The sequence below is a fragment of the Oncorhynchus masou genome, chromosome 13, assembly GCF_036934945.1.
Source record: "Oncorhynchus masou masou isolate Uvic2021 chromosome 13, UVic_Omas_1.1, whole genome shotgun sequence".
Taxonomy (NCBI): Eukaryota; Metazoa; Chordata; class Actinopteri; order Salmoniformes; family Salmonidae; genus Oncorhynchus; species Oncorhynchus masou.
In genome coordinates, this window is record NC_088224.1 from 93,154,119 (window position 1) to 93,168,600 (window position 14,482).

The 14,482-nt window shown below is 48.3% G+C and overlaps 1 protein-coding gene across 1 annotated transcript in view; it reads left to right on the forward strand.

Annotated features, from left to right (window-relative positions):
* cadm2b (cell adhesion molecule 2b) overlaps nucleotides 1–14,482 on the forward strand; it is a 204,160-nt gene that overhangs the window by 146,074 nt on the left and 43,604 nt on the right. Inside the window, exons 5-6 of the mRNA XM_064985407.1 lie at nucleotides 11,979–12,140; nucleotides 12,303–12,393. Coding sequence (XP_064841479.1) covers nucleotides 11,979–12,140; nucleotides 12,303–12,393 — 253 coding nt within the window. The remainder of the gene's footprint in view (nucleotides 1–11,978; nucleotides 12,141–12,302; nucleotides 12,394–14,482) is intronic.

A 14,482-nucleotide genomic window follows, 5' to 3' on the forward strand; every position in this document is an offset into this window, starting at 1 on the left:
GCGCACGGTGGAGACCTCGTCTGGACTTTCCACCGTAGTCACACCAACGCAAACCCTAAACACCTCCCGAGCACTCTCGTGACCACCCCGTGACACCCCACTGTTGCCATGAAACAGTGGGGTCATGACTGTAACCAGGGTATACCCAGCACCATGGGAAATGCAGGAGAATCAAAAAGGGAAAAGTGATTTTCTCCTTGGGATCCTCCTGCGTCACCATGCCCAGTTGAGCGGTGGCCTCCCTAATCAATCCTGATCCTAATGGTCGACTATCTAGGGCATGAACTGGGAAGGGCATATCCACTGGAACAATCCCTAAACTATGGGCAAATGATCTGTCAATAAAGTTCCCAGCTGCGACTGAATCTACGAGTGCCTGCTGGGAATGCGGGGAAATACACAAACGTGAGCAACAGAGGGCTCTGGGTGAGCCTGGTGCCGACTCACCCTGAGGTGACACAAGTGTGCCCCGCCTCGACTCCTAGAGGAACCTCTCCAGCACCGACCGGCAGTGTGCCCCGCCTTGACTCCTAGAGGAACCTCTCCAGCACCGACCGGCAGTGTGCCCCGCCTTGACTCCCTAGAGGAACCTCTCCAGCACCGACCGGCAGTGTGCCCCCGCCTTGACTCCTAGAGGAACCTCTCCAGCACCGACCGGCAGTGTGCCCCGCCTTGACTCCTAGAGGAACCTCTCCAGCACCGACCGGCAGTGTGCCCCGCCTTGACTCCTTAGAGGAACCTCTCCAGCACCGACCGGCAGTGTGCCCCGCCTTGACTCCTAGAGGAACCTCTCCAGCACCGACCGGCAGTGTGCCCCGCCTTGACTCCTAGAGGAACCTCTCCAGCACCGACCGGCAGTGTGCCCCGCCTTGACTCCTAGAGGAACCTCTCCAGCACCGACCGGCAGTGTGCCCCGCCTTGACTCCTAGAGGAACCTCTCCAGCACCGACCGGCAGTGTGCCCCGCCTTGACTCCTAGAGGAACCTCTCCAGCACCGACCGGCAGTGTGCCCCGCCTTGACTCCTAGAGGAACCTCTCCAGCACCGACCGGCAGTGTGCCCCGCCTTGACTCCTAGAGGAACCTCTCCGGCACCGACCGGCAGTGTGCCCCGCCTTGACTCCTAGAGGAACCTCTCCAGCACCGACCAGCAGTGTGCCCCGCCTTGACTCCTAGAGGAACCTCTCCGGCACCGACCGGCAGTGTGCCCCGCCTTGACTCCTAGAGGAACCTCTCCAGCACCGACCGGCAGTGTGCCCCAGACCCTTGACTCCTAGAGGAACCTCTCCAGCACCGACCGGCAGTGTGCCCTCTGTGGACCGGCCCCTCCTCCGGTCGCGCTCCATATGTGTGGCACCACCCAGCTCCATGGGCGTCAGAAGTGGTGGTGCTGGGGTAAATATTACGCATGGAACACAGCACCCGTCGACAGACCCTGATCTGGAAACAATCACGTCCGCGGGTAGCCAGCAGGTTATCAAAGACAAAACCAAAGAATGGACAGGTCCACCAGCTGATTGAAAGTGAGGGTGTCTGCTCCTGCTGGCTCCATATGCTGGCTCCATATGCTGGCTCCATATGCTGGCTCCATATGCTGGCTCCATATGGTGTGGTGCGTGATTCTGTCAGAAAGCAAAAAAATGTACTTTACTCAAAAAACTAAAGGCACAAGGTCACAAATACACTTGACCTGAAATACAAACGGTAAATATTACGCACTGGTGAACACAGCACCCGTCGAAAAACCAGCCATCATGAACCGAAATGAACATAGAAACAATCACGCACAAATAACATGGCGATTAAATACATGAACATGTAATTGATCAATGAAAACCAGGTGTGTAGAAAACAAAGACAAAACCAAAGATCCAAAATGAATAGGTGGATCAGCTGACGTGATTAGTCAATCAAAATATAATATATTATAGCCAGATTAGCCGCCCGAACAAGGAGAGGGACCGACTTCGGCTGAAGTTGTGACAAATAGGGGTGAGAACCACGAGCCTCCTAGGTTTTGTATTGAAGTCAGTGTACCCAGAGGAGGATGGAAGCTAGCTGTCCTCCGGCTACACCATGGTGCTACCCTACAGAGTGCTGTATGAGGCTACGGTAGACCTTATTTGCAAAATAGTGTGTTTTAATCAATTATTTGGTGATCGTGATTATATTTAGTATAGTTTTATTTTAAAAGGATAAAAAATGTATGAATGTTCACTGAGGAGTATGGTCCTCTCCTTTAGATCCTCCTCTGAGGAGTATGGTCCTCCCCTTCCTCCACTGACACACACGTTTTTATCCAGTATTAGATCCAGTATTAGATCCAGTATTAGATCCAGTATTAGATCCAGTATTAGATCCAGTAATAGATCCAGTATTAGATCCAGTAATAGATCCAGTATTAGATCCAGTATTAGATCCAGTATTAGATCCAGTATTAGATCCAGTAATAGATCCAGTAATAGATCCAGTAATAGATCCAGTATTAGATCCAGTATTAGATCCAGTATTAGATCCAGTAATAGATCCAGTAATAGATCCAGTATTAGATCCAGTATTAGATCCAGTATTAGATCCAGTAATTAGATCCAGTATTAGATCCCAGTATTAGATCCAGTATTAGATCCAGTATTAGATCCAGTATTAGATGTGCTGTATTTGAGAAGCACACACACACACCTACAAACACTGTAGGAGTGAGGTGTGGGTAGCTAACAACATTTCTACTTGAAAATGTCAAAACAGTAGACCCATGTCAATAAAATCTGTCTGTCTGTCTGTTTCACTGTCTGTATATGCCTCTCTGTCTGTCTGTCTGTCTGTCTGTCTGTCTGTCTGTCTGTCTGTCTGTCTGTCTGTCTCTCACTCTCTCTCTCTCTCTCTCTCTCTCTCTCTCTCTCTCTCTCTCTCTGTCTCTCTCTCTCTCTCTCTCTCTCTCTCTCTCTCTCTCTCTCTCTGTCTCTCTCTCTCTCTCTCTCTCTCTCTGTGTCTGTGTCTGTGTCTGTAGCTGTCTGTCTGTCTGTCTGTCTGTCTGTCTGGCTCTCTGTCTCTCTGTCTCTCTGTCTCTCTGTCTTTCTGTCTGTCTCTCTCTCTCTGTCTGTCTGTTTCTCTGTCTGTCTGTCTGTCTGTCTGTCTGTCTGTCTGTCTGTCTCTCTCTCTCTCTGTCTTTCTGTCTGTCTCTCTCTCTCTGTCTGTCTATCTCTCTCGCTGTCTTGTCTGTCTTCCTGTCTGTATCTGTCTATCTGTCTGTCTGTTGCCAGGAGCAGCGTGCGTTGTTATTGGGTGGATCAGTGGTAGATCATCACCCCTAGTGTGAGCTGTCAATCGCCACAGAGTGTTGCTACGGTAACAGCAGGTGTAATAAGAAAACAGGCGCATTTGTGTCATGCTCTATTGCTTTAGTTTCCCCCACAATCTATATTAAATGCATACCGTGTTCCAATTCCAAATGTCTATTTGTTTATGCAGTATATCTGTGTGTTATTTACTATTTAGTTGTGATGCATAAACAACAGATGCATTGTGCATTTAGTCAAATGTTTTGAGGTCTGTTTAGGGAAATAGATTATTTTACACAAATGCAGGTGTATGCACACACGCACACACACACACACACACACGCACATACACAGACACACAGACCCATGCACACACACACACAGACACACCGACACATGCACACACACACAAACACACGCGCGCACACACACGCACACACACATACACACAAACAGACACACAGGCACACACACACGCACACACACACAAACAGGCACACACACACACACACACACACACACACACACACACGCACGCGCACACACACGCACACACACATACACACAAACAGACACACAGGCACACACACACACACACAAACACACAGGCACACACGCACACACGCACACACAAACAGACACACACACACACACACACAAACAAACATACACACACAAACACACACACAAACAGACACACAGGCACACACGCACACACAAACAGACACACACACACACACACAAACAAACATACACACACAAACACACACACAAACAGATACACAGGAACACACGCACACACAAACAGACACACACACACACACACACACAAACAAACACACACACACACACACACACACACAAACAGACACACAGGCACACACACACACACAAACACACACACACACACACACACACACACACACAAAAACAGACAGATCTAATCAATCAATCAATCAAATGTATTTATAAAGCCCTTGTTACATCAGCTGATATCTCAAAGTGCTATACAGAAACCCAGCCTAAAACCCAGCCTAAAACCCCAAACAGCAAGCAATGCAGGTGTAGAAGCACTGTGGCTATGTGGGGTGGCCAGTACTCTTCTGGCAGTGCCGGGTGGAGATTATAAACCTAGAGAGGAACCAGGCTATGAGGGGCGGCCAGTCCTTTTCTGGCTGTGCCGGGTGGAGATTATAAACCTAGAGAGGAACCAGGCTATGAGGGGTGGCCAGTCCTCTTCTGGCTGTGCCGGGTAGAGAGGAACCAGGCTATGAGGGCGGCCAGTCCTCTTCTGGCTGTGCCGGGTAGAGAGGAACCGGGGAGAGAGGGAGAGAGGGGAGAGAGGGGAGAGAGAGAGATGTGATGGGGAGAGGGGGAGAGATGTGACAGGGAGAGGGAGAGAGAGGGGGAGAGTGGGAGAGATGTGACAGGGAGAGGGAGAGAGAGTGGAGAGGGGGGAGAGATGTGACAGGGAGAGGGAGAGAGAGGGGAGAGGAGTGGGAGAGATGTGACAGGGAGAGAGGGAGAGAGAGTGGAGAGGGGGAGAGATGTGACAGGGAGAGGGAGAGAGAGGGGGAGAGGGGGAGAGATGGGACAGGGAGAAGGAGAGAGAGAGGGGAGAGGCTGGGGGAGAGATGTGACAGGGGAGAGGGGGAGAGAGATGTGACAGGGAGAGGCTGGGAGAGATGTGACAGGGAGAGGGGAGAGGGGGAGAGATGTGACAGGGAGAGGGGGAGAGAGATGTGGCAGGGAGGGGGGAGAGATGTGACAGGGAGAGGGGGAGAGATGTGACAGGGAGAGGGGGAGAGATGTGACAGGGAGAGGGGGAGGGGGAGAGGCTGGGGGAGATGTGACAGGAAGAGGGGGAGAGATGTGACAGGGAGAAGGGGAGAGATGTGACAGGGAGAGGGGGAGAGAGGGGAGAGGCTGGGAGAGATGTGACAGGGAGAGGGGGAGAGAGGGGAGAGGCTGGGAGAGATGTGACAGGGAGAGGGGGAGAGATGTGACGGGGAGAGGGGGAGAGTTGTGACAGGGAGGGTGAGAGGGGGAGAGATGTGACAGGGAGAGGGGGAGAGATGTGACGGGAGAGGGGAGAGAGGGGAGAGGCTGGGAGAGATGTGACAGGGAGAGAGGGAGAGAGGGGAGAGGCTGGGAAAGATGTGACGGGGAGAGGGGGAAGAGGGAGAGGCAGGGAGAGATGTGACAGGGAGAGGGGGAGAGAGGGGAGAGGCTGGGAGAGATGTGACAGGGAGAGGGGAGTGAGGGGAGAGGCTGGGAGAGAATGTGACAGGGAGAGGGGGAGAGATGTGACAGGGAGAGGAGGGGGAGAGATGTGACAGTGAGAGGGGGAGAGATGTGACGGGGAGAGGGAGAGAGGAGAGAGGCTTGTGACAGGGAGAGGGGGGAGAGGGAGATGTGACAGGGAGAGGGGAGAGAGATGTGACAGTGAGAGGGGGAGAGATGTGAAACGGGGAGAGGGGAGAGATGTGACAGGGAGAGGGGAGAGATATGTGACAGGGAGAGGGGGAGAGATGTGACAGGGAGAAGGGGTGAGATGTGACAGGGAGAGGGGGTGAGATGTGACAGGGAGAGGGGAGATATGTGACAGGGAGAGGGGGAGAGATGTGACAGGGAGAAGGGGTGAGATGTGACAGGGAGAGGGGATATGTGACAGAGATGTGACGGGGAGAGATGTGACAGGGAGAGGGGGAGAGATGTGACAGGGAGAAGGGGTGAGATGTGACAGGGAGAGGGGGAGAGATGTGACGGGGAGAGGGGGAGAGATGTGACAGGGAGAGGGGGAGATATGTGACAGGGAGAGGGGTGAGATGTGACAGGGAGAGGGGGAGAGATGTGACGGGGAGAGGGGGAGAGATGTGACAGGGAGAGGGGGTGAGATGTGACAGGGAGAGGGAGAGATGTGACAGGGAGAGGGGTGAGATGTGACAGGGAGAGAGAGGAGAGGGGGAGAGGGGAGAGGGGGAGATTTTGGGAGATATGTGATGTGGACATGGGGAGAGAGGGAGAGGGGGGAGAGGGGAGAGGGGAGAGAGGGGGAGAGAGGGGAGGGGAGAGGAGAAAGTTGTGACGGGGTAGAGGGGAGAGGGGGAGAGGGAGAGGGGGAGAGAGGGAAGAGGGGAGAGAGGGGGAGAGATGTGAGGGAGAGGGAGACAGGATAGAGGGAAGAGGGGAGAGAGAGGGGAGAGAGGTAGAGAGGGGAGGGGGAGAGGCTGGGAGAGATGTGAAGTGGAGAGAGGGGAGACAGGGAGAGAGGGGAGAGGGGTAGAGAGGGGAGAGGGTAGGGGCTGGAGAGAGGGAGCCTTTCTCAGAGGGGACAAGAGAGTTATCTGCTGGAAGAGTGATGGAGCCTTTCTCATCTCCTATATCAGATCCAAGTAAACTCACCAGTTCACCATTCTACACCAGACAGAGACAGACAAGAGCCTTTGACTCATGTTATCTGATGACTTCTTCAGTTCAGGTTGTCTGATGAGTTGGAAAACAAAGTAGTTTTTTCACTGTACTGTATGCAACTCTCCATGGATGTGACCAGTCATAATGCCATAGTTAATAGTGACGTGCAGTGAGATTGGTGGCTTCACCATATACCAGGCACCAGTGGACACCGGTTAGTATCAAACCAGAGCACCAGTTTACTCACACCAGTTCAAATACCTAGATGAAGCACCAGTTCACCATATACCAGACAGCACCAGACAGCACCAGTTCACCATATACCAGACAGCACCAGTTCACCATATACCAGACAGCACCAGTTCACATATACCAGACACCCAGTTCACTATATACCAGACAGCACCAGTTCACCATATACCAGACAGCACCAGACAGCACCAGTTCACCATATACCAGACAGCACCAGTTCACCATATACCAGACAGCACTATATACCAGACAGCACCAGTTCACCATATACACCAGACAGCACCAGTTCACCATATAGACCAGACCAGACACCAGTTCACCATATAACAGACAGCACCAGTTCACCATATAACAGACAGCACCAGTTCACCATATACCAGACAGCACCAGACACACCAGACAGCACCAGTTCACCATATACCAGACAGCACCAGTTCACTATATACCAGACAGCACCAGACAGCACCAGTTCACCATATACCAGACAGCACCAGACAGCACCAGTTCACCATATAACAGACCCATTTAACAGATTTAACAGACCCATTTATCTATGGCTTTCCGTGGCCACCCACAACCAATATTGGCCCTAAAGACCAATATATAAAAACTTTGAAAACAATCAGTTGCACTCAGTCACGCTCAGTCACGCTCACGCCAGTCACGCTCAGTCACGCTCAGTCACGCTCAGTACGCTCAGTCACGCTCAGTCACGCTCAGTCACGCTCAGTCACGCTCACACGCTCAGTCACGCTCAGTCACGCTCAGTCACACTCAGTCTCAGTCACGCTCCAGTCACGCTCCAGTCACGCTCAGTCACACTCAGTCACACTCAGTCACGCTCAGTCACTCAGTCACGCTCAGTCACGCTCCAGTCACGCTCACGTCACGCTCAGTCACGCTCAGTCACGCTCAGTCACAGTCACGCTCAGTCACGCTCAGTCACGCTCAGTCACACTCAGTCACGCTCAGTCACGCTCAGTCACTCAGTCACGCTCAGTCACGCTCAGTCACGCTCAGTCACACAGTCACGCTCAGTCACACTCCAGTCACGCTCAGTCACACACTCAGTCACGCTCACGTCAGTCACGCTCAGTTGGCACACTATTAAAGAAACAAGCTAACCTAGCACATTATCTTGTTCAACTATTGAATGAATGGCTAGCGGGCTAGATGTCAATGCCAAATAACAGACACGTGATGTGATTTGAGTGTGATTTCAACAAAGGGGAAAGTAGTACATTCTGAGCATTATAGCATTGCTATATTGTATTTACTTCGCCCCCATTGCCTATTTTTGCCTTTACCTCCCTTAGCTCAGCTCATTTGCTCACATTGAATATAGACGTATTTTTCTACTGTATTATTGACTGTATGTTTTTTTTACTCCATGTGTAACTCTGTGTTGTTGTACCTGTCGAACTGCTTTCCTTTATCTTGGTCAACTTGATCTGAACGAGCCCACCTGGTTAAATAAAGGTGAAATAAATAAATAAAAATTAAAAAATTAAAAACTACCAGAACCATTGAAAATAAATATTATATAACAAAGAAATATTTGAAATTGTATATATGATTTTCTTTTTAATTTGGCTTTTCATAACAGGCTATTTTGATGGATTATTGTCTACCCTGAGTGCACATCACTACAACCTTCAGCCATTTGGAGCAATGGCTGTATTAAAGGTTTAAGGCCCGTATTGGAATTCAGTCAATAGTAGTGGAGATTTATTTGCTGTAAAACTGTCAAGCGTTTTGAACCACAAACAATCTGAACACGTGTTAGTATGAGATCACACCAATATCATGGTATTAAAATGTACATAGACTCACAGAAATAGCAGTTGTCTATTATATTGTCTGGCTGAATTGGACGAACCACAGAGGCAGCGAAATGAAGATGTCTGGAGAGGTGATACGACCTCTCACACAGGCACACACACACAGAAGCACGAGGCTTTGACAAGATATCGACCGACAGGCAGACAGACAGACAGACAGACAGACAGGCAGGCAGGCAGGCAGGCAGGCAGGCAGGCAGGCAGGCAGGCAGGCAGGCAGGCAGGCAGACAGGCACAGGCAGGCAGGCAGGCAGGCAGGCAGACAGACAGACAGGCAGGCAGACAGACAGACAGACAGACAGACAGACAGACAGGCAGGCAGGCAGGCAGGCAGGCAGGCAGGCAGGCAGACAGACAGACAGACAGACAGACAGACAGACAGACAGACAGACAGGCAGGCAGGCAGACAGACAGACAGACAGACAGACAGACAGACAGACAGACAGACAGACAGACAGACAGGCAGGCAGAGGCAGACAGACAGACAGGCACAGACAGACAGACAGGCAGGCAGGCAGACAGGCAGGCAGGCAATGCAGGCAGGCAGGCAGGCAGACAGGCAGGCAGGCAGAAAGACAGACAGACAGACAGACAGACAGACAGACAGACAGACAGACAGACAGACAGACAGACAGACAGACAGACAGACAGACAGACAGACAGACAGACAGACAACCCACTAGCTCACACGTAAACACCCTGCCAACAGACAGACAGACAGACAGACAGACAGACAGACAGACAGACAGAGGCAATGCCTCCTCTCTGACTCCTGGCTCAATACAGGTTTCAAGTTAAGAGCCACTTATCTAAACAGAGAAGACATCAGAGACCCGAGGAAAATAGAAGATACAAAACAAATCAATCTTGTTTCTGGGGGACGAAGAGAAAGAGTTTCGGGGATGGAATGGCTCTTGGAGACAAGTGGGAGAATGAGAAAGGGTAGATTATCCTAAAACAAATGGAGGAGAGGGGAGGATTTCACCGTAAAGGGATGAAAGGAAGCAGGGGAGGATTCCCCATTTATATTCCGAACCTGTACCTGGAGAGATACCCTCCTGTAGGTTTTTAACTCGTACGCTGTTCCTGGAGAGTTACCCTCCTGTAGGTTTAAACTCCAACCCTGTTCCTGGAGAGAGACCCTCCTGTATGTTTAAACTCCAACCCTGTTCCTGGAGAGAGACCCTCCTGTAGGTTTAAACTCCAACCCTGTTCCTGGAGAGCTACCCTCCTGTAGGTTTTAACTCCAACCCTGTTCCTGGAGAGAGACCCTCCTGTAGGTTTTAACTCCAACCCTGTTTCTGGAGAGATACCCTCCTGTATGTTTAAACTCCAACCCTGTTCCTGGAGAGAGACCCTCCTGTAGGTTTTAACTCCAACCCTGTTCCTGGAGAGATACCCTCCTGTATGTTTAAACTCCAACCCTGTTCCTGGAGAGAGACCCTCCTGTAGGTTTTAACTCCAACCCTGTTCCTGGAGAGAGACCCTCCTGTAGGTTTAAACTCCAACCCTGTTACTGGAGAGACCCTCCTGTAGGTTTTTAACTCGTACGCTGTTCCTGGAGTGATACCCTCCTGTAGGTTTAAACTCCAACCCTGTTCCTGGAGAGCTACCCTCCTGTAGGTTTAAACTCCAACCCTGTTCCTGGAGAGATACCCTCCTGTAGGTTTTAACTCCAACCCTGTTCCTGGAGAGATACCCTCCTGTAGGTTTAAACTCCAACCCTGTTCCTGGAGAGATACCCTCATGTAGGTTTTAACTCCAACCCTGTTCCTGGAGAGAGACCCTCCTGTATGTTTAAACTCCAACCCTGTTCCTGGAGAGATACCCTCCTGTAGGTTTTTAACTCCAACGCTGTTCCTGGAGAGCTACCCTCCTGTAGGTTTTCAACTCCAACCCTGTTCCTGGAGAGATACCCTCCTGTAGGTTTTAACTCCAACCCTGTTCCTGGAGAGATACCCTCCTGTAGGTTTTAACTCCAAATGTTCTTAAATGAAATCCTGTAAATGTTTTAACTCCAACCCTGTTCCTGGAGAGATACCCTCCTGTAGGTTTTAACTCCAACCCTGTTCCTGGAGAGAGACCCTCCTGTAGGTTTAAACTCCAACCCTGTTCCTGAAGAGAGTAATGGAATGTCCTGAATAGAATTTGTAATAGAGTTCCTGAATAGAACAATGGAATGTAATCCTGAATAGAACAATGGAATGTAATAGAGTTCCTGAATAATAGGTTTTAACTAAACCCTGTTCCTGAATAGAACAATGGAATGTAATAGAGTTCCTCCAATGGAATGTAATAGGTTTTAACTCCAATGTAATAGTTCCTGAATAGAATAATAGAATGTAATAGAGTTCCTGAATATAATAATAGAATGTAATAGAGTTCCTGAATAGAATAATAGAATGTAATAGAGTTCCTGAATAGAATAATGGAATGTAATAGAGTTCCTGAATAGAATAATAGAATGTAATAGAGTTCCTGAATAGAACAATGGAATGTAATAGAGTTCCTGAATAGAATAATAGAATGTGAATTCCTGAATAACAATGGAATGTAATAGAGTTCCTGAATAGAATAATAGAATGTAATAGAATAGAATAATAGAATGTAATTTCCTGAATAGAACAATGGAATGTAATAGAGTTCCTGAATAGAACAATAGAATGTAATAGAGTTCCTGAATAGAACAATGGAATGTAATAGAGTTCCTGAATAGAATAATAGAATGTAATAGAGTTCCTGAATAGAATAATAGAATGTAATAGAGTTCCTGAATAGAATAATAGAATGTAATAGAGTTCCTGAATAGAATAATAGAATGTAATAGAGTTCCTGAATAGAATAATGGAATGTAATAGAGTTCCTGAATAGAGTAATGGAATGTAATAGAGTTCCTGAATATAATAATAGAATGTAATAGAGTTCCTGAATATAATAATAGAATGTAATAGAGTTCCTGAATATAATAATAGAATGTAATAGAGTTCCTGAATAGAATAATAGAATGTAATAGAGTTCCTGAATAGAATAATAGAATGTAATAGAGTTCCTGAATAGAATAATAGAATGTAATAGAGTTCCTGAATAGAATAATAGAATGTAATAGAGTTCCTGAATAGAATAATAGAATGTAATAGAGTTCCTGAATAGAATAATAGAATGTAATATAGTGTCTATGTGTTTCTGTCTAACTAGGCACTAAGGAGGTCAACGCCACAGGGAAGTCCTTCACAGTGAAGAGCACTCTGCAGCTGCAGGTGGATCAGAGTGATGACGGGGTGGCCTATACCTGCAGTGTGGAGCACGTGTCTCTTTCTTCCAACCCTTACCAGGTCACGGAGGTCCTGGAGGTCCATTGTGAGTTCTGAAACCTGAGGAACATATCCAAAAATAACTAGGATCAGATGATCCTAACATTTAAATTAAATTGGATATGAACTCAACCACAGATCTAGGATCAGGATGATTCAGTCACTAGTATGGATGATGTTTCATAATGTCTCTTGTCTCTCGTCCCAGACGCACCCCATGTGGAGATTTCCCACTCCGTGATCATCCCTCAGGAAGGACAGTACTTTAAACTGGAGTGTGTCTCCAAAGGGAACCCACTGTAAGTACATGGTCTATCACTTAATAATGGATGTAGACAGTATATCCTATTGCTAGACCTCTGACATGTAATCTGATTTTACTAGCTACACTATATATACAAAAGTATGTGAACTCCCCTTCAAATTAGGTGATTCGGCTATTTCAGCCACACATGTTGCTGACAGGTGTATACAATCGACCACACAGCCATGCAATCTCCATAGACCAACATTAGCAGTATAATGGCCTTACTGAAGCGCTCAGTGACTTTCAACATAGCACCATTAAAGGATGCCACCTTTCCAACAAGTCAAATGGTCAAATATCTGCCTTGCTAGAGCTGCCCCGGTCAACTGTAAGTGCTGTTATTGTGAAGTGGAAATGTCTTGGAGCAACAACGGCTCAGCCGCGAAGTGGTAGGCCACACAAGCTCACAGAAGGGGACCGCCGAGTGATGAAAGGTATAACGCGTAAACATTGTCTGTCCTCGGTTGCAACACTCACTACCCATTTCCAAACTGCCTTTGGAGGCAACTTCAGCACAATAACTGTTCGTCGGAAGCTTCATGTGTAACGGTTCTTGTCTGTCGAAGGAGAAGTGGACCAAAATGCAGCGTGGTGGTTATTCATGTTCTTTAATGAAAGGGAACTCAACATGAAATAACTAACAATACAAAACGACAAACGGAACGTGGAAACCTATACAGCCTATCTGGTGAACAACAAACACAGAGACAGGAACAATCACCCACAAAATACTCAAAGAATATGGCTGCCTAAATATGGTTCCCAATCAGAGACAACGATAAACACCTGCCTCTGATTGAGAACCACTACAGACAGCCAGAGACTTTGCTAGATAACCCCACTAAGCCACACACCCAACACCCCACAAAACCCCAAGACAAAACACACCACAATAAACCCATGTCACACCCTGGCCTGACCAAATAAATGAAGACAAACACAATATATTACGACCAGGGCGTGACATCATGAAATGGGTTTCCATGGCCGAGCAGCCGCACACAAGTCTAAGATCACCATGTGCAATGACAAGCAATGGCTGGAGTGGTGTAAAGCTCTGGAGCAGTGGAAACACGGACACATCTGGGTTTGGCGGATGCCAAGAGAGTGTTTCCATGGCCGAGCAGCTGCAAACAAGCCTAACATCACCATGCGCAATGCCAAGCATCGTGTGGAAACATGGACACATCTGGGTTTGGCGGATGCCAAGAGAACGCTACTTGCCACAATGCATAATAGTGCCAGGTAAAAAGTTTGGTTGAGGAGGAATAATGGTCTGGGGTTGTTTTTCATGGTTCGGGCCACTTAGTTCCAGTGAAGACCAACCCTAACGCTACAGCATAGAATGACATTCTGTGCTTCCAACATTTGTGGAAGGCCCTTTCCTGTTTCAGCATGACAATGCCCCAGTGCACAAAGCAGAAATGGTTTGTCAAGATCGGTGTTTGAAGAACTTGACTGGCCTGCACAGAGCCCTGAGCTCAACTCCATCGAACACCTTTTTAAGGAATGAATTGGAATTCACTGACTCCAGTGGAACGAGCCAAATCATTTAAGGCATAATATTCCTTGCCTCAAACATCCATGCCTGACCTCAACTAATGCTCTTGTGGCTAAATGGAAGCAAGTCGCAGCAGAAATATTCCAACATCTAGTGGAAAGCCTTCCTAGAAGAGTGGGAGGCTGTTGTAGCAGCAATGTTCCAACATCTAGTGGAAAAAATCCTAAAATAAAAAATGCCTTCCAAAAAGACAAAAAGAAGAGTGGAGGCTGTTATACAAACACAGCAGAACAATGTTCCAACATCTCTACTGTGGAACAACCCTAAAGCCTTCCCAGAAGAGTGGAGGCTGTTATAGCAGCAATGTTCCAACATCTAGTGGAAAGCCTTCCCAGAAGAGTGGAGGCTGTTGTAGCAGCAATGTTCCAACATCTAGTGGAAAGCCTTCCCAGAAGAGTGGAGGCTGTTGTAGCAGCAATGTTTCCAACATCTAGTGGAAAGCCTTCCCAGAAGAGTGGAGGCTGTTATAGCAGCAATGTTCCAACATCTAGTGTAAAGCCTTACCAGAAGAGTGGAGGCT